General features: G+C 43.0%; 1 protein-coding gene across 3 annotated transcripts; it reads right to left on the minus strand.

The window, feature by feature from the left end:
* Positions 1 to 719: 719 nt before the first annotated feature.
* CCT8 (chaperonin containing TCP1 subunit 8) lies at positions 720 to 10,701 on the minus strand. Of its 3 annotated transcripts, none has more exons than XM_080596703.1 (16): positions 10,542 to 10,701; positions 8,953 to 9,043; positions 8,285 to 8,364; positions 7,758 to 7,907; positions 7,305 to 7,485; positions 6,514 to 6,575; positions 6,051 to 6,188; positions 5,415 to 5,593; positions 4,655 to 4,721; positions 4,487 to 4,574; positions 4,268 to 4,383; positions 3,051 to 3,122; positions 2,697 to 2,861; positions 2,153 to 2,272; positions 1,608 to 1,706; positions 720 to 948 (listed from the first exon to the last, which is right to left on the minus strand). In XM_080596703.1, exons 1-15 carry the CDS (start codon positions 10,599 to 10,601, stop codon positions 1,614 to 1,616), a joined length of 1,662 nt encoding a protein of 553 aa, XP_080452829.1. In that variant the 5' UTR covers positions 10,602 to 10,701; the 3' UTR covers positions 720 to 948; positions 1,608 to 1,613. The 3 variants fall into 3 exon arrangements, with proteins under 3 accessions (XP_080452829.1, XP_080452830.1, XP_080452831.1); XM_080596704.1 differs by having other exon boundaries at positions 1,574 to 1,706; XM_080596705.1 differs by lacking the exon at positions 1,608 to 1,706 and having other exon boundaries at positions 10,542 to 10,700.
* Between the last annotated feature and the right edge of the window lie 14,899 nt (positions 10,702 to 25,600).

A 25,600-nucleotide genomic window follows, 5' to 3' on the forward strand; every position in this document is an offset into this window, starting at 1 on the left:
GACCCAAGGAAGAGATGCCATTCAAAGGGACCTGGACAGGCTGAAGAAGCGTGCCCATGTGAACCTAATGAGGTTGAACACATCCAAGCGCAAGGTGCTGCAGCTGGGTCAGGGCAATCCCAGACACGAGCACGGACTGGGAGGAAATTCTTTACCATGAGGGTGGTGAGGCACTGGCACAGGCTGCCCAGAGAAGCTGTGGATGCCCCATCCCTGGAGGTGTCAAGGCCAGGCTGAATGGGGCCTTGACCAACCTGATCCACTGGGTGGCATCCCTGCCTATGGCACGGGGGTTGAAACTAGATGAGCTTTAACATCCCTTCCACCCCAAGCCATTCCATGATTCTATGATCTAAGCCTCCCACTCCTCATCCTCTCCACTGAGAGTAGACAGAGGAGTTGGGAATGAAGTGAAGTTGAGCCCAGGAAGAAGAGAGATGGGGTAGGGGAAAGGTGTTTTAGTTTGTTTTTCACCACCCCCCCGCATCACATAATTCCCACGACTGTAACTGTAAGCGATGTCCCCACAAGCTTTTTATCTTTTCTCCCCCTATCTTGTGGAGGAAGGGGGAAGAAGAGCAACTGGGTGGGTGGCTAGCAGCCAGCCAAGGTCACCCCACCACACCCACACACTTTCACCCCAACACAGCACATCCCTGCGCATTCACATACTGGGAGTAAACATGTTATACCAAGTCCAAATAAAATGAGAGTTAACATTTTAACAGTAAGTACATTTATTGAAGTGTTCAAAGTTCTTCACCCCAGTGGACAGTTCATAACTTAAAGGGACCAAAACATCATGACAGGCCCCACCCGGAATCTTACAAAACTCTCAATCACGTAACTTGAGAAGTACAGTTAAATTGTTCAGTCATTTTGGTCTTCATCCCAGTCTTTCTTTCCTGATGGAGGTTTAGGGCCACCTGCTGGTTTTGCCATAATGATCTTGAAGGTGATAGGGAAGCAGAAAAGGAGACGGTCAGAATCACTCTTCCCCCAACATCTTATTATAGTCATATGATGCTGACTGACAACGTTCACTAGAATCATGCAGGTTCCCTGCTCTGAACCTAAACCAGTGATTATTATTATACATCTGGTTAATTCACAAATCCTTTTTTTCCCTTGAAAATGGCAGAAACTGAGCCCTGATAGACAAAGGACTTTACCTCGCTTTGCATGCAAATTATGACTTCAGTTAGTCTAAGAAAAAGTGAGTGCTTAAATAAACTAGCCAGTGACTGCTGCACAGGATGCATACAACAGAAAGCAGAATTATCAGAGCTGTTGTTCTGCACTCCAGCCTAGACATCACACGTTTAAGGCACAAGGTCCACTAATCCTACCTTGTTAGAGGCTCATTTCTGCACTTGTTATAGTGACAAAGTAAAACTAAAACCGAACTCGGGAGTACAATGAAACAAACTGCAGTGAAAGTTTGGTTTTAGGAATAAGATTAACTCGCAGTGGCACCAGTAAGAAATGCAGCAATCAGCACAAGACCAGCAGTGTTATGTGCCCTCAAGAAAAACGCAGATCTGCCACACGTGATTGTCATGCATGCACTCACACACTGATACTTCGCTGCTACAGAATCAGCTTACTGCATACTACTTTTCAGGCTCATCTTTCCAGTCATCCTTATCCCAATGTCCTTGTTGTTTAGGAGCTTTTGGACCGCCTGCTGTTTTTGCCATAATAATCTACAGAAATTTTACATGCAAATACACTTTTGCTAGAATTCCACAAAATATATAAAGATTTTTGCCATTAAGATTATAACCCCCATTTTACTTAAGTGGGATTTTCCATGTTAAAAATAAACCAACATACATGAGAAGGTTTTGTTGTGATAAACCTTGCTCCTACAAAAAGTTCCTTAATGGGCATGGGTATCAATTATCCTTGTCATATCTTAAAAAATGAACACTGTAACACTTGTATGGAAGCAGCAATATCACACCTCATATTCCAAAACATGAGCTCCTAAAAAAAACTAATTCCTGATCTTCTTAGTTCTAAACCAACATTCCAACATCAATTTTTATGCTTTGTATTCCCAGACCATCCGCATACTTCGCATTAGTGTTCTAAACCTTGAGTTAAAGCAGAGGTTTCAGTTTTTCACCCAAATTATTTCTATGCTTACCTGATCGACCCGTAGGACAGTTACTGCTGCATTTGTAGCCAGCTTGATACCCCAGGATTTTCCAAGGTATGTGTCTAATATACCAGCTTCCAACATATCCTTCACAGCAGCAGCTTCAGCCTATCAGGCAGGAGGAAATTTATTTATTTATTTTTAAGTTTTCTCAGGCTTCTACCTAACAAGTTATTAGGTTTTTAAGCTTACAACAAAGTACCACTTTTCTGATCTTGTTTTCTCTCTTTACAAGATTTTCATTTCTAATCCATTAGCAGGAAGTCAAAATAAGTAATCACTGAAGATTTGTTCTGTAACATACTAGTTCAGTATCTCTCTCCACCTGCTACGAGGCTGCTATACTATATTCGCTTTAACTGCCTGCTGATGAAAAAAACTTCTGTATTAGAATTCTAATAAAAGTATTCTAGCTCTGTGAAACACAGAGCTTCAATGATTTGAATTTATCTATAAATACTTACTGCAATAGAAGTACTTATAAATATAACCTGGTACTGCTGAGCAGCAAGTAATGTGAGGAACTTCTTACCTCAATATCAAAGCCAACATTTTTGTTGCCTTCTTGATGCACAGCGTAAAGTTTGGAAATGACTTCGTTAGCCTTTATGCCAGAGTTTTCTGCCAGTGCCCGAGGAATGGCTTCAAATGCTTCTGCAAACTTCTTGATAGCGTACTGGTCAAGTCCAGGACAAGTCTAAAGCAAAGTTGAAAACCACATAAGCATTTGGAAGAAACAGTAAGATAGTAAGGTACTTTTTTCACGTTTTACTATTGATTTATATGCACTAATATACATATGTATCTTCGTATAAAAGTACGTGTATCTACATAAATTAAAATATATGTAATTACATTATATATAAGTAAAAAAAAATTGCTGTACCTCTCCATAAGATGTGATCTGCTTGGCTAATTCAATCTCTGTTGCACCACCTCCAGGAACGAGACGTTTATCCTGCAAACAAACCACACCAAAATGAAGCTTTGCTTAAAATATCATGTTCATTTTTTACTTTTTAGAAGACTTTATCAGTTTAACAGAATTTATTTATTCCTTCCAAATTAGCTTCTTTTGTAAAAAAAAAAAAAAAAAAGAAAATGAAAAATCAAATAGAAAATACCTGCATTGTTTTTTTTTTGTAAAAGTCACTTCTATTACTCATAAGCCAAGAGTTGAATTTTTTTTATTTTTTATTTTTTGAATCTTTTCTATTAACTGCTAAGTAGTTTGGAGACAACATGAATGAAACTAATCTATTCTGAACTAAGTTTAATGTATCAGCACGTATCACAAGGGTAGTTTTTTTTGCTTTAAAAACAATTAAGAACTTTACATATCCTCTGGCAAACCAGTGTTCACTTAAGAACACCCAGTCTTTTTAACAGACACACAAATTCTATCTTCAGACAACTTCAGGAGACAAACATAAATGCGCAATTTATGGGTGTTTCTGTACTCTGTATCAATGCGCATGTGTTGATATATACAGATAGAAACAGTGGCAAGAGTTTTCTTTTTTGCATGCCAGGTTCCAAGTAAATATTCAAACATTTCCTTTCTCCCTCAAAAACAAAACAACAACAAAAAAACACAGAAAAGCTGATCACAAGAAAAAATGAACTAAGTTTCTCTATTTATGAAATATATCTGTGTTATGTGGAGAAAGTTTCTTGTCACTAATAAACCAGAAAATATGGTTTGCAACCAGTCACTTCCTCTCAATTCCCAGAGAAAAACAAGCCATCTAGCTTTTCTTCCGTGCCTGGTTTTCAAGGAATGTTGAAACGAAAGGCTTACAAAGAGGTCAAAAAGCTGACTGCCATTAGAAAGCAGTACAAACTAATCTATCTTCAAGGACTTGCCTCATTCCTGAAAAACTGAATTCAGTGCATGTTGAGCGCTGTACGTACACTGTGCTCACAAGGACATCTGCAGCCATTTCCCTACACAGCTTCTCCTACGTTATCAGGAACTCTCCAAAACTGGCAATGTAAGCACCTGTTACAGCCCTACAGCAAATGAGCCCAAAGCAAGCAGGGATCTTTCCTCTAACTGGTCCATATCTCAGTTTTGGTAACTGAAATGTTCTGGTTACTTACCCTTGTAAGTACTTTAAAAGTATTTACACCATCATCCACTGCTCTCTCTATATCATCCATCAGATTGTCTGTCGATCCACGAATGAGTATAGTAGAAATAGCACCATCCTCCTTTTCTGTTAAAGAGACAGATGCTCATTAATGAACTAAGTTTTTGGATGTAAAAATATGTGTTTCATACTTGCAGAACAGCGGCATTAGGATTTCTATAGAACATACCATGCTTAAATACAACAACTTGAGTATCTCCAACCTCTGATAAATATACACTGTCGCAGTGACCCATTTCTTCTAGAGTTGGGGGAGTCTGAAAAGAAAAAGAAAGGTCAAGAGATGAATCTGCTCGTCAGTTCCCTCCCATCTGCTCCTCATTTGAGGACTCCGTACCAGTCTGGGTAGGGCTGTTGCACCAACAGTTTTGCAGAGTCTTCTCAGATCCCACTTTGAGTTCAACCTTTAAAAAACAGAAACAGTTTTTCTATTCACAAGTCTCCAGAACAAATGTTAGTATACACAAGTAAGCATTCTCTCCTTAACTTAGTAAGCATTTTGTAACTAAAGCCATCCATCAAAATTTACCACATCAAATTAAAAAGACTCTATACAATGATTTCTGTAATAATTTTAAAACAAGCAGTCCAAATACATGGAAATTACCAAAGCTGTTCAAATACGCCTTATTTATACACAAAAAGATTGAAGGCCCACAGAAGTGACTGAAGAGTATTAAGAATTAGTTATTCCATCCATCAATGTGATGGTGGTATGTAGGGTGGTATGTAGGCACCTCACCATTGCTAAGGTATCACATGACAACTGCGACCAGGGAGTACCCTTACGGTATAACGAATCTTTGTGGCCACGTAATCAACAAATTTTGACAGTTCATTTCAGTTAAGCTGTAAAGACCCTTATGCCAAAGTAACAGTATCATATGCACAAATTACTCCCCAGTTAGTTTCCATATAGAGGTGAAATACTATCAAGAAACATAAGCTATGAAACCACCACTTTGCAGCTCAGGTTTTGATCTACTAGAAAGCCAGTCTGCAATACTCTGTATAATAAGTCATTTGAGAGGCAAGAAACAATACGCCAATTTCATAAACCTGGTAGACCAAATGTTTTATGCTCTTCCGGTACTTACCTGACTAACATAAGATTGTATTTGTTGGCATAATGAAGTGCCATGTCTGCCACTTTGCCGCCCGTTACTACTACATTTGCACCACTGTCAGCTATAGCTTTGACTTGCAAATCCATCAGATTCTCTTCTCCCTTACTGAAGTTCATCAGTTCTTCAGCATTCTTTATAAGTACGGTGCCCTAGTAAAACACATACACTTATCAGTTCGGTGTTAGCTACATGCCTAAAAGTTTTTGACAATCCGTTTTTATCTCACAACCCATCTGTAAACCTCAAGTCATCCTATTTGATCATACCACCACCCTTCTCAGGCAATGTCAGTAAAACAAGTTAAAAAAACAAAAAAACGGCAATTCTAGCATTTCTAGAGAATCGTAAGATACAGACATTGTAGCACATAGCTGGTCTTAAAAAAAGTAAAAATAAAAATCACACCCACACCTCCAAAAACCCCGTAAAGCAAAATTAGCTTCAGAAGTTTTCTATGAACTTTTTTAAACTAATGAACTCAATCTTATCAAATATATCTTAATCACCAAGTGTCAAAAATATTTATAGTTAAAGCTAAAAATAAGAGATTAAGAACCACATATAAGCACATATTAGATACATAACTTATTTTAAGCTCCTACATACCTTAGTTTCAGTTATCATACCATCAAAAGGGCAGGAATACACAGCTATTTTTGCATCTTTGACAGAAGTAACATCTCCTTCAGTTTCCTTTTTAAAAACCATGCCATGCAGCACTGATGAAGCAGAGATACCAGCACCCTGGCAGAAAAAAAGATGGAATGGGTGGAAGTTGTATTACTGACCATTTACTGCCAGAAAGCTGCAGTACCCTTTACAAAAAGCAGTCCCTACATCCATCTGAGCCTGGCAACCTTCACTGTCACACCAACAAAAGTCTTAAGCTGATTTAGCAACAAACATTGTCTTACAGGTTCCCATCTTAAGATCAGTTGGTGGTCAAAAGTAAGGTATGTGACGTATGAAAAGGTATGAAAAGGCACTTTCAAAAGTTTAAAGATCTAAAAATTAAACTCCTTTCATTAAACTTTTTAGAAAACAGTAAAGCTAGCTATGCCCAACTTACCACAATCTTGCACACTCTGATATTATCAACGTTGAAATGACCAGAATCAGGAAGAATAGAGACTGTTTGGGAGGAAAATAAAACACTGTATTTTTGTTGCTTAATGAATAAAGTAAAAACTATGACACCATAAATACTGCCTGGAGTGTTTTTTTTTATAAGTACTAGAATTTTACAGTTTGACTGCCCACTTAGTTTAAGGTAATAATAATCCACTGATAACTTGCACCAAGTAAGTTTCCTTTTCTCTCTAATTTACCGTTTTAAACTATTTTTAAATGTAATAAACAGAAAGCAACATTAATATAATGTCAGGCCTGAATAAAAGTTCAAACATCCATTTACACATTTGTATTTCAAGAGTGAAGCTTGACCCACAGTATTTCAGAAAGCACTTGAACCAAATGTTAAAGTTTTTTCTTCACAGGGAGAAACCAACAGCTCAATACAACTGCAATCTTGCCTTCACTGTTCTGTAGCTGAGACTAGCAACAACTTTTCTGAAGTGTAACAATCTTCTTAATGACAAAAAAAGTACAGTTTTCTGCTTGAAAGATAAAAGTAGTAACCTATTTCTATAAACATTTAGTAGAAAGCACAGGCTTTTTCTCAGCTACGTCAGTGAAGAGTTCGACATGAGAAAGAAGGCCATACTATTTCAGAGGCTAATCTATTCCACCAATTTAACCTGACAAACTAACCATGCCTTTTTTCTTGTATGAAGATGTTAATCATAAGCAAACCCACTCAGTTTTTTAGATGCATGCACAGAAGTGTTCTTATCCACTTACCGCAGGCCTGAGCAATGAGCTTCGACAAGAAACTTTCGTTGCCATACTGTTTGCTCATTACTGAAGTATGCAACAAAGATGCCACTTCTTCAACATCTCTAAGGTTCTTTGCAGAACAGCACACCAAGTCCGGAAGAATTTCCAGGGCTTTCTTGCACGCTTTTTCATATCCTTCAATCACCTGTGCAGCAAATAACAGACACTTACTATTTTACCTAGGTATGCATTCAAACTGCTTCTACCTCCATTTAAAAGAGACATAAAACATAAACAAATGAAAAAGCTTGCAAGGGAAGCGAGCAATCACAAACAGCAAAGCGTATGTTGTTCTTCTTTGTACACCTCTGACTAAAAATTAATTTGGAAGGAAGCAGACTATTCACAGTTCTACGACCCAGGAACACTAATAGCAATCTGAACTCAAGCTCCATGAACTGCAATAACAGAATTTACCTCTGAGACTGATAATCCCATCCTCAGAAGGTCTTCTGCTAACTCCAGAAGGACCCCAGCAAAAACAAGGACAAAGTTGGTTCCATCTCCAACTTCTTGCTCTTGCATATGGGAAGCCATCACAAGCATTTTTGCGGCCGGATGCTGGACCTGTAGAAAAAGAGTTGCACTTCTTAGTCACTAACATCCCACCTAGACTGCAGCTCCAGGTTTTCCTGTGCATCCAGTATAAGCGTTCTTACTTCAAGTTCTATCTAAAGATACACTGTATGCACAAAGTATGAAAAACAAAGCAGTACAATTAATTTAATTAGGTAATTTCTGTAATAAGCATGACTATAAATATCTATGGAAAAAAATCACAAAGAACTGAACAGCTCCCCTACAACATAAATCAGACATCTTTCTTCCTGGTTCTGTGCTACTTTTACAGCATGCAAAGGTTTCACTATCACATTCTGCAACATGAGAGAAGCCTGAAATTAAGCCTTCCAGCTGTGTTTTTAACAGCTATTTCACTCACTCACCTCCAGCTCTCTCAAGATAGTAGCAGCATCATTTGTAACAAAAAGCTTCTCCAGATGATTGATAACCATTTTGTTCATTCCTAAGGGTGTGGGGGGGGATAAAATTATTTATTAGGCAAGGGTTGCTTTGCACAGAAATACTGCTTCCATAGCTTTCGGATTTATCTCACACATCAAAACATTACCGCTGCTTACAACTTAAGAATCTAAAATATTTTTGTGAAATAACACTTAGAAGTGTGTTACATTAAGGAGAACACATTCATTTCTGAATAAGCAGTTTTCTCTTCATAAATATTGATACATAATTTAATTAATCAATCCTAGAGAACACAATTTGTCTTGGTGTATCTGTCAGGACACAGAATGGTTACACTTATGACCACCTACCAAGTTACTGTCTTTCCTTTAATTTTTGTAGGTCTTCCATTTAGCAGTAAGACAGCAAAGAGGACACAGTAACTGTTTGGCAAAAGCAGGTATTTTGTGTATAACTTAAGAACTAACCCAACAAAATCCTGTGAACATTATAGCTACAATGACTGTATCAGGAGGTCTGTAGCAAGTCCAATGTGTCTCCTCAAGAAAGAAACGGATGATACTTGGTCAAGGCCTTCAAACATACCATTTTGATCAACATCACTACAACAGTTTTAGAATTTACTTACCATTTGGTCCATAAGCCGTACGGGTGGTTTGAGCAAGTTCTTTGCATGCTTGGATATTCCTATAGACAGCTTCTTCTAGTCCTGAATAATGCTAAAAAAAATAAAAAAAATGTTCTGATCAGAATTAGGCTTTCTAACACAAAAGAGGATGAACTACTCACTTCTCAGCAAAGAAGCAGTAATCTAACAAGTGCACTGAAGTTCCTGATAGATTTAGTGCTGGTATTTAAAAAAAAAGTTTAAAAGGAAACTAAACTTTAACCAAAGACGAGACAACAACTAGCACGTCCTCCTACTGAACTAGTCAGCTCAACAAGCACAGTAAGTTTCTGAACAGAACATTTTAGAAGAGACTCAGTTTTTAACAGTTTGCACGTCTTAACTGCTCTAAAATATATTAGTGGCATACCAATGGTAGATAAAGAATAACCAATACTAACTTGGTGATGGACGGAGAGGATGAGGGGTTTTTATGTGCTTCTTTACTCACAAGTCTGTATTCCACCAAATCATTTAACTTAGTTCTACATTCAAACACGTGGTTTGAAAATTCAGAAGCACAATGATTCAGAAAAGATTTGCGTTTGTGAAGCTGATCAGCCAGCTTCCATTTGTAAGAACAGAACCCCCAAAAGGGCCCTACTTAAAAAACAGGTACACCATATTCATACCCTATGATAGGAAAGAGAACGATGCTCTCTAACAATACTTACTCTCTAAATGCAAAACAAGCATCTCAGACCACCAGCTGCCTCCTTGTTTGGGAGAATGTAGCCCTGGACATTCTGGCCTTGACTTTGACTTGATTCTTTTAGATAATCAGCATTTGTGCCATTCTGCTTCCCTACTCTCTCCCCACACTTGAAACAGGCCATTCCTTGTCTACACGGAAGATTTTGAAAGGAACAAAGAGGGCCAAGGGGCTTAACTTCACTTTCCATCAAGCAGCAGCTACCAAATTTTCCTCCCGTCTTCCCTCACAAAAAAAAAAAAAAAAAAAAAAAACTAATTCTTTTCTGCTCCCTCTTGCAGAAAGCATATGCTCATTCGGGAACAGTCCTTGACTACTATCAGGACCCACATTATATTGATGCTATATATGGTAAAACATCATGTTACTTTACAGCCCTGACAAGGATATTTTTCCTACAGGCCCAACAACAAAAAATACTCAAAAATACACATAATAGTACTGCAGGGTCCAGTTTAAGTTCGCTGACCACCACCTACAGAACCTCCCCAACCAAAACACCTTCCTAAGCCCATTTCCAGACACTTAGGTTGGAAATTAGGAGACATTTCTCCTCAGAAGGAGCGGTCAGACATTGGGACGGGTTGCCCGGGGAGGTGGTGGAGTCACCGCCCCGGGGGTGCTCCAGGAGAGGCAGGACGCGGTGCTGCGGACAGGGCTTGAAGGGGTTTAGCGGGACTCCCGCCCCGCCATGCCGCCGCTCCGCCCCGCCCTTCCAGAACCTTCCCCGCGCCGCCACGCCGAGCCGCCCCCCTCCCCCTTCCTCCCCCTCCCGCCCCCTCAGCCCCGGTGCCGCCGTTAACGGTCCGCAACGGCTCCCGCCCGGTGCCGCCGCTACCTTGGCGCCCTCCTTGAGCATCTGGGCGAAGCCCGGGGCCTTGGGGACGTGCAGCGCCATGGCCGCTCCGATCGGGACGGGAACCGCTGCAACGGGCACGACGGGAGCGGGGCCAGGCGCATGCGCGATGGGAGGCGGGGAGGGGCCGGGCGGGCTCAGGCCCACTCACGGCGGCGGCGGCGGCTCTGTGAGGGGAGGGGGCAGTGGGACTTGGAACGGGCTGGCGTGTCCTGCATGCGTTGCCTTTATAAATTAAACCAACCGCAGCTGATTCACCTCACTTTTACAATATTTAAAGTCTGTGTTGCGTTCGTAAAGAGGAAAAGAGCCCTATTCGTATTTTTATTAGATACAGTGGAGAGTGTATCCTGGTTCATTGCACTATTTCCAGTTCACCCGTTTGCCGAGGTGTGGTGGTTTTACTCAGGTGGGCAGCCGAGATCCCCCGGAACCATTCTCTCACTCCCCCTCCTCAAATGGAAAGGGGAAGAAAATACAGCGAAGGACTGGGAGATCACTCAACAATTATTATCATGGGCAAAACAGACTCAGCATAGAGAGATTTGCAAAATGTATTGCCTATTGCTAACAAGATACAGAAGTGAGAAACAAGGAGAGCAAACTAAAGACACCCCAGCAGTGCAGGGGAACGGGGAATGGGGGCTGCAGTCAGTCCCTGACACTTCATCTCTACTGCTTCTTCATGGTCACTCTCTGCCCCTGCTCCCCGTGGGGTCCCTCCCACGGGATGCCGTCCTTCCCGAACTGAGCCTGCGGGGGCTGCCCGCAGGCAGCAGCTCTTCAAGAACTGCTCCCACACGGCTCCGTGCCACGGGGTCCATCCCCCAGGAGCAAACTGCTCCAGCACGGGTCCCCCACGGGCGGCAGCTCCCCCCAGACCCCCTGCTCCTGCGTGGGCTCCTCTCCACGGGCTGCAGCTCCGGCCCGGGGCCTGCTCCTGCGGGGGCTCTCCATGGGCCGCAGCCTCCTCCAGGCCGCATCCACCTGCTCCACCGGGGGCTCCTCCACGGGCTGCAGCGTGGAGATCTGCTCCGTGTGGGACCCATGGGCTGCAGGGGGACAGCCTGCTCCACCGGGGGCCTCTCCACAGGCCGCAGGGGAACTTCAGCTCCATGCCTGGAGCACCTCCTGCCCTCCTGCTGCACTGACCTTGGGGGCTGCAGGGCTGCTTCTCACTCCTCTCTTCCCCAGTTGCTGTTGTGCAGATTTTTTGTTCCCCTTTCTTAAATCTGCTGTCACAGAGGCGCAGACAATATCGCCTACTGGCTCAGCTCTGGCCAGCAGCAGGTCCCTTTGGAGCTGGCTGAAACTGGTCCTTATCTAACATGGGGCCGTTGCTCGATTCTTCTCATAGAAGCCGCCCTGGCAGCCCCCCCCCCCAAACTTTGCCACATAAACCCACTACACAAGGGTGCTTCATGTCAGTGGATTTTCCCAGGGAATGTTGTCCCTGTTGTAAAGTGATGTGCAGTACTGGAGTGGTGGCTCCTTTAGAATCTTTCACTGTTGAGATCAGCATACAGCCTCCCAGGCATTTCACTGAGCACGTTTAGTGAGGCACATCCCATCATTGCCACTGAGGGCAAAAATTGGTCGTACAGCTTTGCTGACTCCAGTCTTGTATTTCGCTTGGTACACATCTGACTTGTTCAAAAGAAAAGGAAATGTACTGATAGGAAGGGTGTGTACAGTCAAGTCCTCATTATCCAGAGTAATCCCAGGTAGCGTGTGTGCTACAGGACACACTGAGGAGTACTATGGAAGCTCACCTTGACATCTCTACAAGTAGCTGATGTCCAGACGAGACAGTGGAGCTGCATCTGTATGGAGCTGCTTTAGGTTTGGTAAGTTTTATTAAGTTTGTGCCACACAAAATCAAATGTGCTTTTTCAAGCTGAGAACTTCAAGGCCTTAGAATTAATAACTGCTGCCTTTAGGCCACACAGTATCTGAGCCTGTAACCCAGCAGAGACAGAGCTGTGTCACCTCTGCAGCACAGACAGACCATCTGCAGGTTAATTACATCACTTTATACATGCTGTTTAAGCAACCTCAAGAGAACAAACTTCATTTAGTTTCACCATCCTGTAATTCTTAAAACTTAGTCACTCTTAACTTGTAACACATCATGGCACAGTAAAAAAAAAAAAAAAAAAAAAAAAAGTGGTGTTGGAAAGCAAAACTACATAAAGCACCCCATGAATCAGCTTCCAAAAATATGCAGTTTTGCTAGAAGTACTTAAAGGCAGATGCCACTTGAAGCAGTAGAGGGGATCTATTCAGCCCTGACTGTTGTGAGCAAGGGATGTGGACACTGCAAAAGAAAATGCTCAGGTTTGGCAAAAGGGTCATCACCCCATTTATTGCTCTCTTCCCCTTTCCAGTGTATCTACACCACAGTGCAGCTAGGCAATAAGGAAATGAATGTATTCTTGTTCTGCAGCCAAGATACCAGGAATTGCACTTTATAAAGCAACTTCTGTAAGATATTCTTAGCCCTGGAGTTCAGAGGAGGCGCTTGCTACTAAGTCAATGCAGAAGACTTTTCATAGTTATGAGACTGAAGTCAGGGGCATTATTATCAATAGTTGTATGCATCTAGTTAGAGACATCCATTTTAGGGCACAGAATAAAGATGGTTCAAGTGGTTAGATGGCTGATCAGTAACGACAGGCTGCATTTCAGTTCTCTGTGACTAACACCCTGAATGACCTCAGACAAGTCTCTATTGATTCATCAGCACTTAAAATTTTGTCATTTTTTAACATAAAGTTTACATTCTCCATGCCATCACCTTAGTTTCATTTGCTTAAGTTTTTGACTGAAAGATATTTCATCACTAATTTGTGAGACAGTTGTTTGAGAACCAATTGGAAACCTATCAGGTGGGAAGAAAACTTTTGAAGGAAAGAAGAAAACTTTTAATTATGAGGAACGTACATAAAAGAGGAGATGAATAGCAAGTAGAGGGAAAAAGAAAATAAAAATCACTCCTGGAAAAGACCATACTGATATCAGACAAATAAATACAGTAGCAGCTCAGAAATCGAAAACATTTGAAAGTGAATGATAATCACAAGGGGAAGTCAGGAAACTTTTCTCACAAAGGAACTTGAACTCTGCCATCTGGTAAGGAAAGGGTGTTGTCTTTCCAAATATATTAAAAAATTAAATAAAAGGCATTAAGTTCTATCTATTAAAATATTAGATAAGAAAATAAATCATCAGTAAACTCTAAAAAAAAATCAATCTTGTTTACGTTATCTTGAAAACAAGATTAAACAGAAGTTTATACATTAAAAAAACAAACACATCTCTAACACTAATTCAGAAAAGGAGTCTTAGAAAACTTCTAAACTGGAGAAAAGGTTTATAGGTTACTTAAGCAAGTGAAAATACTTGCTCAAAATATAAACTTTTTTTTTCATTCAGTGGAAAATTCTATATATGGAAATGAATTTTCTATTTTAATTCCTCCCTGTAATACTTCCTAAACTTTTCAAAACAAAACAAATAAACAAACAAAAAATTAAAAAAAAGAGGATTTCCTTTACTTTTCTTTTCCTATATACAATATATATGTGTCACTTCCTGATTTTTTCCTGAACTTACTGTAACAGCTTTAGCAGCATTAGCTATTATCCTAAACAACTCTGCTTAGAAACTTTTTTCTATTATTTACTGGTTTCTTTTTAAGTGTTCTTCAGGAAAAGTTTAGAAAGAATGCCTGCCAGCATAAAAGCAGTTATTACTTTACAGGAAAAACACACTTTCCCCAATGTACAAGACGACAGCTGCTGGTGAGCTGTGACACAAGTTATTAATGATCTTAGAACAGTTATGAATAATCTGTGCACACTCAAGGAGAATCTGGAACCATGTAGGAAAAGCAGCTTCTAAATATTCTCAGGCTCCTAAAGGTTATTTTATGAACACAGTTTTTTTTTTGTTTTGAGTATAAATGTACACAGTAATAGATGCTTCCAGGAAAAAGCTTTGTCACAGCCTATTGACAGGAAAGGAAAGCCTATCTGGTAACAGAATTTCTACCTAGGCAACTTTTCAAATGCATGTAGTCTTGAGATGTAAGTTAGTGATTATTTTATTTTATGCCTTTTTGTCTGAAAGTTGAGGAGGTTAAGAAAGACAGGACAGAGCTCTGAACTCTCTTTTCATTTCCCTGTTCTGTGTTTTCCCACAGTTTATTTGCTTCTCATGCCAATCTAAGTCAAGGACAAATTTTCAAAGAAAGATCAAGCTGTGCATCACCCTTCTGCAACCAAACCTAAAATACTCATTCTTTACTACACACCAACTCTTTATCCTGCTTATACAGAATGTCTGTGTGGGAGTTGGCTATGAATATAGAAGGACTTATAGAAGTCGCTCTTCCTATTGTAGCAAATCCTGTCGAAATAATGGTGCTAAGTTGGCTGATGATTTAATGCTGATTAAGCACTGTTAAAAATGCAATCTAACCGTGTTATTTACTGTAAAAGTATAAAATAAATCCTGAATTGCTGCTAAGTTATTTATAATCAGTTCTGCAATAACTGCACTGGTGTGGCCTCCCCTCAAGTACTGTGTGCAATTTTGGGCACCACAATATAAGGACATAAAACTATTAGAGAATGTCTAAAGGAGGGCTACAAAGATGGTGAAGGGTCTGGAGGGCAAGACGCATGAGGAGCAGCTGAGGCCCCTTGGTTTGTTCAGCCCAGAGCAGAGCAGGCCGAGGGGAGGCCTCATGGCGGCCTGCAGCTCCCTCACGAGGGGAGCGGAGGGGCAGGTGCTGAGCTCTGCTCTCTGGGGACAGCGACAGGACCCGAGATATTAGCAAAAAGTTCATCAGAGGACGTTTAGTTTGGATGTAAGTGATCTGAGCAGGTGTGAGGCGAGGCGAGAGGGACTGGTGTGATGCAGCTGTGGGGCCCCTGAGAGCACAGAGGACAAGTCACAGCAGGGGGGCTGTCATCAGGGACACCAGCTGGTAGCGTTGCCACACTGTGGCCTTGGCCATCTGTGAGTGTGGCACGCAGCTCCTGCAGGCCATGGTTCGAGTGATTTTCCTTGCGCTGGCTGTGCTGGGCATTGCCCAGAGGCCGTGGTTGGTGGCTGACCACATGGATGTGGATGTGCACGAGCACATGCAGCAGTGTGCAGAGCTGCTGAGACAGGACATGTCTCAGCTGCTGCACGAGGTGGAGGAGAGGAGCCAGGAGCAGAGCGGGGTGGCCCCAGGAGCCCTCTTCTTCACTGCCTTGCAGCAGTGGCAGCTCTGGGCTTTTGCTGTCATCCTTATCCTGCTCTTTGGGCTCTGCTGGTGGCTCAGGAAGAGGAGCTGTGAGCTGGGCAGCAGCAGCAAGCCGGGCAGCTCCACAAGTAAGGGGAAGGAGAAGGAGGAGGAAGAAGAGGTCAAAGAATGTAGTGACTCTGATGACACCTGTCATGTGGGCAGAGTTTGGGCTGATCGCCTCCAGTGGCCAGCACCATACATGGCTGACACATGCAAGGTGGTGGAGGAGCTGGTGGATGAGCTTCTTGGTGCCTGCTGAGGGCTCTCCAGGAACACCTTCAAGCCACAGATGCAGCCAGCCATCGGCGTGGGCTGCCTCTACGAAGGTTGGAGTGCCCGGGAGGACAACGTCCTCTGCCACCTGCTCATGCCCCTGAGGCCTCCCCCGGGCACACCTTCCGCCCGGAGCTGGGTGCCGCGGGGGAGACGCCAGCGAGGAACTCCTGCCTAGCTAGCTAGCTAGCTAGAACAGCCAACTTGTAGCTATCACACCAATATTTTATTTTATTTTATTTTATTTTATTTTATTTTATTTTATTTTATTTTATTTATTTATTTATTTTTATTTTAAATTTCTGAGCAGGGCTGGCACAGCATCCAGACTTCCTCCAAACTCCCCAGAGCCAGCAGGCAGGGGGTGGGCAAGAGGTGGGGAGGGGACAGCACCAGGGCAGCTGACCTAAACCGACCCAAGGGATATTGCACAGCATGTAGTGTCACAGTCTGCAGTAATAGGTGGGGAAGGAGAATGGGTTGGGCGGAGGGTGTCTCTGCATGAAGACATCTGTCCTCCCAAACCACCACTATATGTACTGAGGCCCTGTTTCCGAGGATGGGCCCAAGCATCGCTCATTGGTGGGAATTAGAGAATAATTGTTTTTCCTTCTTCCCCTGTTGTTTCCATGCGGCTTTTGCTTGTTTTCTTCCTCTTCACTTTAATTAAATTATCCTTATCTCCCCTCTCCCCCTCCCTTTTTTCCATCCTTTCCATCGTACTCTCTTCTCCCCCTTTCTATGAGGAGGGAGAGTGAGAGAGCAGTTGTACTGGAGTTCAGCTGCCCAGCAGGGTAAAAACAGCACAATTAGTTAGGCTGCAACATTTGAATCCATGTGTAATCAAGAGTGAATCAGATGTTACCGGTTATTTCGTTCAAACCGCCTGCACTCCAGTCAAGATCTCAAACTGCATGCAGTAAGTTTGTTCTTATACGAACCTAGACATGAGTTCAATATGGTACTCTGAAAATAGAAAATAAGACGAAACTAAGGAGATGAAAGGGGAAAAGTTATCTCATTTTCCTTCCAATCTTTTCTATTTGATTTCATTTAAAAGAGTTTTTTTATTTGTTTGTTTGTTTTGTTTTAAACTCCTCATTAAGTTTAGCGTCATCCTAACAATCAGACAAGGTACAATTTTACGGAAAAAAATTAAAAGTAGGCTGAGATAAATAAAAGTCCCTAAACTCAATGATCTTCTCCTTCTACCTCCCTCCCCCGCAACATTAGCAATCGAAGATAAACTGTTCAGTAAAGACTTTCTCCATAAATACAACTGAGATTTAATCAACATAATTATCATTACTGGACTAAATACAAATTCAAGTATATAAGAATTCTCCAGATTCTTCTATTTCCTTTCTTAACTGACATTCCTGTCACCCCCTCTTAACAACTAACTCTTTTCAAGCCTGTGCAGATCTAATTCTGTTTGTCCGTTGTTCTCCCTGAACAGCGTTTTGTTCAAGCTCGTGAAATCCAATTTCAGTTCTGCTAACGAGAACACGGAGAGCATCCTTCCCCTCTCATCCCCTGCCCCTGTTCTGGAGAGGGTTGGAGATAAAATCATTCTAGCGTTATGTTATGGACTTCAAATACAATGCCCTACCTTCAGTGGCTTGCTTCCCTGGATCGCTGATACCCATTCCAAAGCAATTTCTGGAAGTCTTTACACGTCTTCAAATTGTCAAGATCCTAGTTTGTCATGAAACAATTTCCTAGTTGTGAAAGCCTTCTCTGTGTGGATCTATTACTAGAGTGCAAACCTGCGAAAGCTAATAAAAATAACAACATTTTCTAGGCTAACAAAGTGTTAATGAATCAGATTTATCTAAATGTGCATCTCTTAAAACTTCAGGAATCATCAAGTTCTATTCCGATCTTACCTAATGCAATGTATATGAACTTTAGGTACGTTTCAGATTGGAGAGAAGAAAAAACAACTGCATAGCACTTACATTTTAAAGTTTAGTGACAAAATCAATGGTTTAACTCCTACGAAAATAGTCAAAACTTTAAAATGGTGACTAGAAAATGGTGACCGATTTGGTAACCCTTAAAAAGGATGCTCAGAAAACTGTAAGCACAGAACTGTGGAAAATCAAGTCCTTTAAGACTGCCAACCTTAGATGTCCATAAATGACTAAGCTCTGCGAGTTAATCTTCAAAAGCTTGTACTTAGGTTGTATTTTATTCTCTACTCATTTAAGTTGAAGCATTACCAAGTTTCGGTAGATAAAATCCAATTATTTTCCCATTCCTACTACAAATAACTGTTATTACTTCCAAACGAGCCACAACAATATCAGTTCTTTTATAACGATGAACAAACCCCCTGCCATGTGCAGAGACACCTCCCACCAGACCAGGTTGCTCAAAGCCCCTTCCAGCCTGGCCTTGAACACCTCCAGGGATGGGGCATCCACAGCTTCTCTGGGCAACCTGTGCCAGTGCCTCACCACCCTCACGGTAAGGAATTTCCTCCTTATAGCTAATCCAATTCTACCCTCTTTTATTTTAAAACCATTATTCCTTGTTCTGTCACTACACTCCCTGACAAAGAGTCCCTCCCCAGCTTTCCTGTAGGCCCCCTTCAGGTACTGGCAGGCCGCTGTAAGGTCTCCCTGGAGCCTTCTCTTCTCCAGGCTGAACCACCCCAACTCCCTCAGCCTGTCTTCACAGGAGAGGTGCTCCAGCCCCTTGATCCGTCCTTGGGGCCCTCCTCTGGACTCACTGTAACACTTCTGTGTCCTTCTTGTGCTGGGAGCCCCAGAGCTGAAGGCAGTGCTCCAGGTGGGGTCTGACGAGAGCAGAGCAGAGGGGGAGAATCACCTCCCTCGCCCTGCTGGCCACCCGGCTTTTGATGCAGCCCAGGATACAGCTGGCTTTCTGTGCCTTAAGCACACATTGCTGGCTCATGTTGAGCTTCTCATCAACCAACACCCCCAGGGCCTTCTCCTCAGGGCTGCCCTCAACCCATTCTCCACCCAGCCCATATCTGTGCTTGGGAGTGCCCTGGCCCAGGTGCAGGACCTTGCACTTGGCCTTGTTGAACTCCATGAGGTTCTCACCGGCCCACCTCTTGAGCCAGGTTCCCCTGGCTGGCATCCCTTCCCTCCAGTGTGTCGGCCACGCCACACAACTTGGTGTCATCAGAAGACTTACTGCGGGTGCACTTGATCCCACTGTCCAGGGCACTGACAAAGATGTTAAAAAGCAGTGGTCCCAATATTGGCCCCTGGGGAACACCACTCAGTACTGTTCTCCACTTGGACATTGACTGCAATTCTTTGAGCGCAACCATCCAGCCAATTCCTTACCCGGCAAGTGGTCCAACATTTCTATAAATATAAATATTTTAAATATACATAGTTTCATCATTTCTGAACTCTGTTCTCTTGCTTTTCAGGGATGCCTCTCCAAAGCACTTGATTTCTCAGCGCCCTCATGAATGTTAGCTCAGAAATCACAGCACAGGTTGTTACTGCCTGGCGATGTAGAGTGTTCCCCTTGTGAGCATTCATCCTACTATGAAGGTGACATTCCCTTTCTGAGTCTTCTGTAATTAAAATGCTGTTACTTAGACTTTCTCAACTTGCCCTCAGAAGTCATCATTAGGAAGAGCATCCTCGGTGCATGCAGCATGCCGACATTACCCAGTCTTTTACTCTCTATGGCTAAGTACCTGGAGCTTGACCGTTAGAGAAAACCATTACATGGATGTGAGAACAGTTGCTTCTCCTTCCTTCTGAGAAATGAAATACAAACTCGATCTGAGATTCCACCATAAAAATGTATATAGGAATAATAATAAAAAGACACAGGAGAACTGTAAAAGGTTTATTATACAAACAATTATTTTCAAAACAATCGGACTATGAACTATGAACAGCTAGGAACAACTAGGAACAACTAGGGACAACTAGGGACCTGTAACTGGGTGCCGCTCTCCCCACTGTCTCCAAAGGGTCCTGCACTAGGGTTCCAGCCCATCGCCTGCAGCTGCCTTGTTTGGGCTGCAGGTGCAAGTTGGGCAGTGTGGGGCTGCTGAGGGCTGCCAGTCGGGTGGATTCGGCATGGCCGTGGCAGAGGCTGCTGCCGGCCCAAGAATTGCAAATGGACGGAAGGGAGGTATGGTGGCCCAGGGAATCCGTGGAGCTGGCGCGTTTTGGTGCGTAGGTGCCGAGCCGGCTCCCATGAGAGGCAGAAAGTAGTGCCGTGTGGGAGTAGGAGAGGCAGATGGGCTCGGGCTGCTGCGTGGTGGCAGCTGGGAGGAGGCTGGAGGCTGTTGCTCATCCCTGCCTGCTGCCTCTGCAGCGGGGCCTGGCAGGGAGGGAGCATCCACGCCTGAGGCTGGATGGGCACCGCTAGCCTGGGGGGTGGCTTTTGCCTGGCGCTTTGGGAGTGGGGGCCCTGCGGGGGCTGCTGTCTGCGTGTGCTCTGCTGGAGCTGCTGCCATCCCGTCCTTCTCCTCCCCGGCATCTGCTCCCCACCCATGCTGGATGCCTGGGCTGCTGCTGGGGCAGTTTCCATACAGAGCCGCCTGCGTTGCGTGGGCAGCCGTGGCTTTCCTCTTCAGAGCAACACGGCGCTTGCAGTTGACGAGCAGGTGGGGAGAATCTCTCTTGAAGTTGGGGTTGTGGTAGAGGAGTAACTAAAAAATGCAAAGGAGGAAAGTTAGTTGCTAACATTTTCCAAAAATAATAAAAAATAATTGATCAAGAAACCCAGATACCATAACTTTTCAGATGCTTCTGGGTAGAACTAACAGGTAGGTAACGCTACACTGCTAATATGCATCCCACGGTTGAAAAAAGAATTCACCTATGGCACAGCAAGATTTCTTGCGAATATATTCAACTGAGTAGACTCATCATAGCCTGATTTATTTATCTTTCCATTCCGTGAATTTGAAATCCTTGAGTATAACCCAATTATATTGTCTCCACATTTCTACCACTCATCAACGCCACCTGAAAAATACCTCCACACCAGCCTGAGAAAGACATTAAATTTAGAACATTTACTGTCATCCTCATCTGCTGTATTGCCAAGGCCTACGCCCATATCTCCCACTAGACTATTGTGAGTGTTGGTTCGTGTGTGGAGCAAGTGATGTACCTTCCTGTGAGCAGAAAACGCATCTTCTTCTGCAAGGAATTCAGGAAGTGAGGCAGATCTTTGGAAGTCCTGTTGCATTTTGGTAAATCCGTACAGGTTAAGCTGACGGATGAAACTTTTCATACGCCCAGTCTCAAAAATTTTCTGAGGCCCGCTCCTTCCCAGCACTTCCGCTTTAAATATTTCTTCATCAATCACAATGCAGTTTCCACAGTGACCCCACCAAATGGTCTTAAAGTCGTTGCTTTCAACTAGTTGCCACAGTTTCTCTGGGAAACTGAGGAAGGAGAAGACGTTGGCTTTGACAGCGCTCTCCTCAGAAGAACTGCAGGGTTTGCTCTCACAGTTATCAGTGGAAGCCGGCCAATCCATTTCTTCCTTTACTGATGCTGCAGCACCATCACAAGCTGCTCCTCTGTGCTGACCCAGAGGCTCAGCAGAAGGGGACTCTGAGGATTCAACCAGCTTGTCTGGAGCAGAAACAGGTGAAGTTTCTGCTGGAAGCGGCTCCCTCTTAATTTCTTTTATCTCATTTTCACTGAAGTTTCCGCCTGAAGCCATTTCAGTGGCCAGCTTAGTCTTCGTCCTGCCACTCAGCGAGCGAGACCCAGCTGGTCTGTCTGGGCGTTGTGGTGGGAGATGCTCGAGCATCACCATGACACCCACCCGTCATCAGAGTGACATCACAGTGGAACAGCCAGATGTTGCTGTCCAGCACTTGCTGCTGGTGCTGTACCACGGGTGTTTCGACTCAAAAGAAGCACATAAAGCCGTGTTTAAAGGGGATCGCTTCTTCCCTAGACCTTGCTTCCCCTTCCCTGTGTGATAGCTCTCTTCTGGCCTCCTTGATGTCCCTGTGCGTTTTCCATCTGGGGAGGGAAATCAGTTTCCCAAGCAATGTTAACTAAAGAATGTAGCAATCTCTTCCTAGTTTGCTGCCACTTCCTGTAAATGCTCCGTGATTTGCACAGCACTGCTTTTGCAAGGGAGTAGCTATGTACCCAGGTGATGCTCCTTGAGGTCAGCAGTCTCCCAGAGGCTGCTCTGCAGGTCCAACCAGAATAAAACCTATATAGATTTTGCTAATGACATAAAATGGTAGATGTACAAGCCCTTGTTTCTTTGATTTGGTTCTTATGCTTTGATTCGACAGTTGAGAAATTTAGAAAGCAACTCAACAAAAGCAGTGATGTTCTCCAAGCCTTTTCAATCACACCCCTCTCTACAGGGTCAAGTGGGTTTCTTTTTGTAAAGGAACGGTTCGATGTGGACGTAGTGTCTGGATGCGGGACTGGAATGCACACTAAGTTTGCAGATTGTACCAAATATGAGGCGATGTTAACTCCCTTGAGTATAGACAGGCCTTGTGGGGAGATCTTGACAAGTTAGAGTGCCGGGCAATCAGTGCTGTATGGAATTTAACAGCAATAAGTGATGGATTCTTCCCCTAGGTGGGGGCAACATTGCCTATACATACAGAGTGGGGGATGAGCAGCCCTGCAGAAAGGGATCTGGGCATTGTGGTCAGTGGCAAGTTGAATATGTATCAACAGTGTACCCTGCAGCCAGGAGGGCCACCCGTACCCTGGGGTGCATCAGGCAAAGCATCACTAGCCGGTTGAGGGAAAGCATTGTCCTGCTCTGCTCTGCTCTGCTCTGCACTGATGTGGCTTCACCTGAAGCACTGTGTGTAGTTTTGGGTGCCACAAAATAAGAAGTACACAGAGCTATTAGAGAGTGTCCAAAGGAAACTATGAAAATGGTAAAAGGTCTGGAGGGCAAGACATATGAGGAGCGGCTGAGGTCCCTTGGTTTGCTCAGCCCAGAGCAGAGCAGGCTGAGGGGAGACCTCCTGGCGGCCTGCAGCTCCCTCCCGAGGGGAGCGGAGGGGCAGGCGCTGAGCTCTGCTGTCTGCTGAGCTCTGCTCTCTGCTGTCTGTCACCCATCATATAATATGATGGGTGAACAACTGGCTGGTGGATTGTGCCAAAAGGGTTGTAGCAAAGGGGGTTATGTCAGTCTGGTGACCTGTCACTAGCGGGGTTCCGCAGGGCTCTGTTCTAGGGCCACCTCTCTGCATGTTTTTAAAAACGATCTGCACGCAGGACTCAAATGCATACTAAGTAAATCTCCAGACAACACTAAATCAGGAGAAGCTGCTGACTCCGCTGAGAGTAGAGAGGCCTTGCTGAGGTATCTGGACAAGTTAGAGGGCCGGGCCATCACCAAGCGCATGAAGTTCAACAAGAGGAGGTGTCGGACCCTGCACCTGGGACAGGGCAACCTTGGCTCTTTGTACAGGCTGTAGGACAAGAGGCTGGAGAGCAGCCCCGCAGAAAGGGATCTGGGGGTTCTGGTCAGCAGCAAGTTGAATATAAGTCACCAGCATGCCAACTGTATGCTGGGGTGCAGCAGGCACAGCGCTGCTAGACGGTCGAGGGAAGTGCATGTCCCGTTCTGCTCGTCTTGGGGTGTGTGCTCTACTCCTGCGCCTGACCTAAGTCTTGCTCAGGCTTACAAGCCACAGTAGGCCTCGACAGGACTGTTCTTCACACACTGGAGTTAAAGAACGTGTTAGGGAATCTGAGTTTGACTACGAGTCAATTGCGTTATCTTACAAATTCACTGTCGGGAGACTCTTCTCTCTGCTGACCAGTGATAGGACCTTAGGGAATGGCATAAGGCCACGTCAGGGGAGATTCAGGTTGGATATTAGGGAAAGGTTTTTCACAAAGCATCAGACACACATTTACCCACTTCTCCTCCATGCGTACATTTTGTGTGTGTGGCTGGTTTGATGATCTATTTATTTATTTACTTATTTTCCCTAACATATTTGGGATTGCAGTATGCAAAACTGGGCTGTCAGAGGATGAGCTGATATTCTTTGCATGCCTATGGAGTTTCTCACAGAAGTGTGGCTGCTGTATCTTGTTCCTGCCTTTGCTGCTTTAAACCAGTATTCTTTTTTTTTTCTTTTTTTCTTTTTCTTTTTTTCTCCCAGGTTTGGACTATGAGCGGATTGCACTAGGTTCAGCTTGTTTTCCTCTATTGTATTGCATTTTTCTCTTCTGCACCTTTATACCTTTTCTATACTTCATACACATTAGTGTACTGGGTCTGGCTGGGATTGAGTTAACTTTCCCTGCAGGGGCCTATATAAGGGTTGTACTCTGCACTTGTAGCTAGAACAGCCAACTTGTAGCTATCACACCAATATTTTATTCTATTTTATTTTATTTTATTTTATTTATTTTATTTTATTTTATTTTATTTATTTATTTATTTATTTTATTTTATTTTATTTTATTTTATTTTATTTTATTTTATTTTATTTATTTATTTTATTTTATTTTATTTTATTTTATTTTATTTTATTTTATTTTATTTTATTTTATTTTATTTTATTTTATTTATTTTATTTTATTTTATTTTATTTTATTTATTTATTTTATTTTATTTTATTTTATTTTATTTTATTTATTTTATTTTATTTTATTTTATTTTATTTTATTTTATTTTATTTATTTTATTTTATTTTATTTTATTTTATTTTATTTTATTTTATTTTATTTTATTTTATTTTTATTTTTATTTTATTTATTTATTTATTAATTTTTATTTTAAATTTCTGAACAGGGCTGGCACAGCATCCAGACTTCCTCCAAACTCCCCAGAGCCAGCAGGCAGGGGGTGGGCAAGAGGTGGGGAGGGGACAGCACCAGGGCAGCTGACCTAAACCGACCCAAGGGATATTGCACAGCATGTAGTGTCACAGTCTGCAGTAATAGGTGGGGAAGGAGAATGGGTTGGGCGGAGGGTGTCTCTGCATGAAGACATCTGTCCTCCCAAACCACCACTATATGTACTGAGGCCCTGTTTCCGAGGATGGGCCCAAGCATCGCTCATTGGTGGGAATTAGAGAATAATTGTTTTTCCTTCTTCCCCTGTTGTTTCCATGCGGCTCTTGCTTGTTTTCTTCCTCTTCCTCTTCACTTTAATTAAATTATCCTTATCTCCCCTCTCCCCCTCCCTTTTTTCCATCCTTTCCATCGTACTCTCTTCTCCCCCTTTCTATGAGGAGGGGGAGTGAGAGAGCAGTTGTACTGGAGTTCAGCTGCCCAGCAGGGTAAAAACAGCACAATTAGTTAGGCTGCAACATTTGAATCCATGTGTAATCAAGAGTGAATCAGATGTTACCGGTTATTTCGTTCAAACCGCCTGCACTCCAGTCAAGATCTCAAACTGCATGCAGTAAGTTTGTTCTTATACGAACCTAGACATGAGTTCAATATGGTACTCTGAAAATAGAAAATAAGACGAAACTAAGGAGATGAAAGGGGAA

The sequence above is a fragment of the Anser brachyrhynchus genome (assembly GCF_964034855.1).
Source record: "Anser brachyrhynchus genome assembly, chromosome: 1".
Lineage (NCBI taxonomy): Eukaryota > Metazoa > Chordata > Aves > Anseriformes > Anatidae > Anser > Anser brachyrhynchus.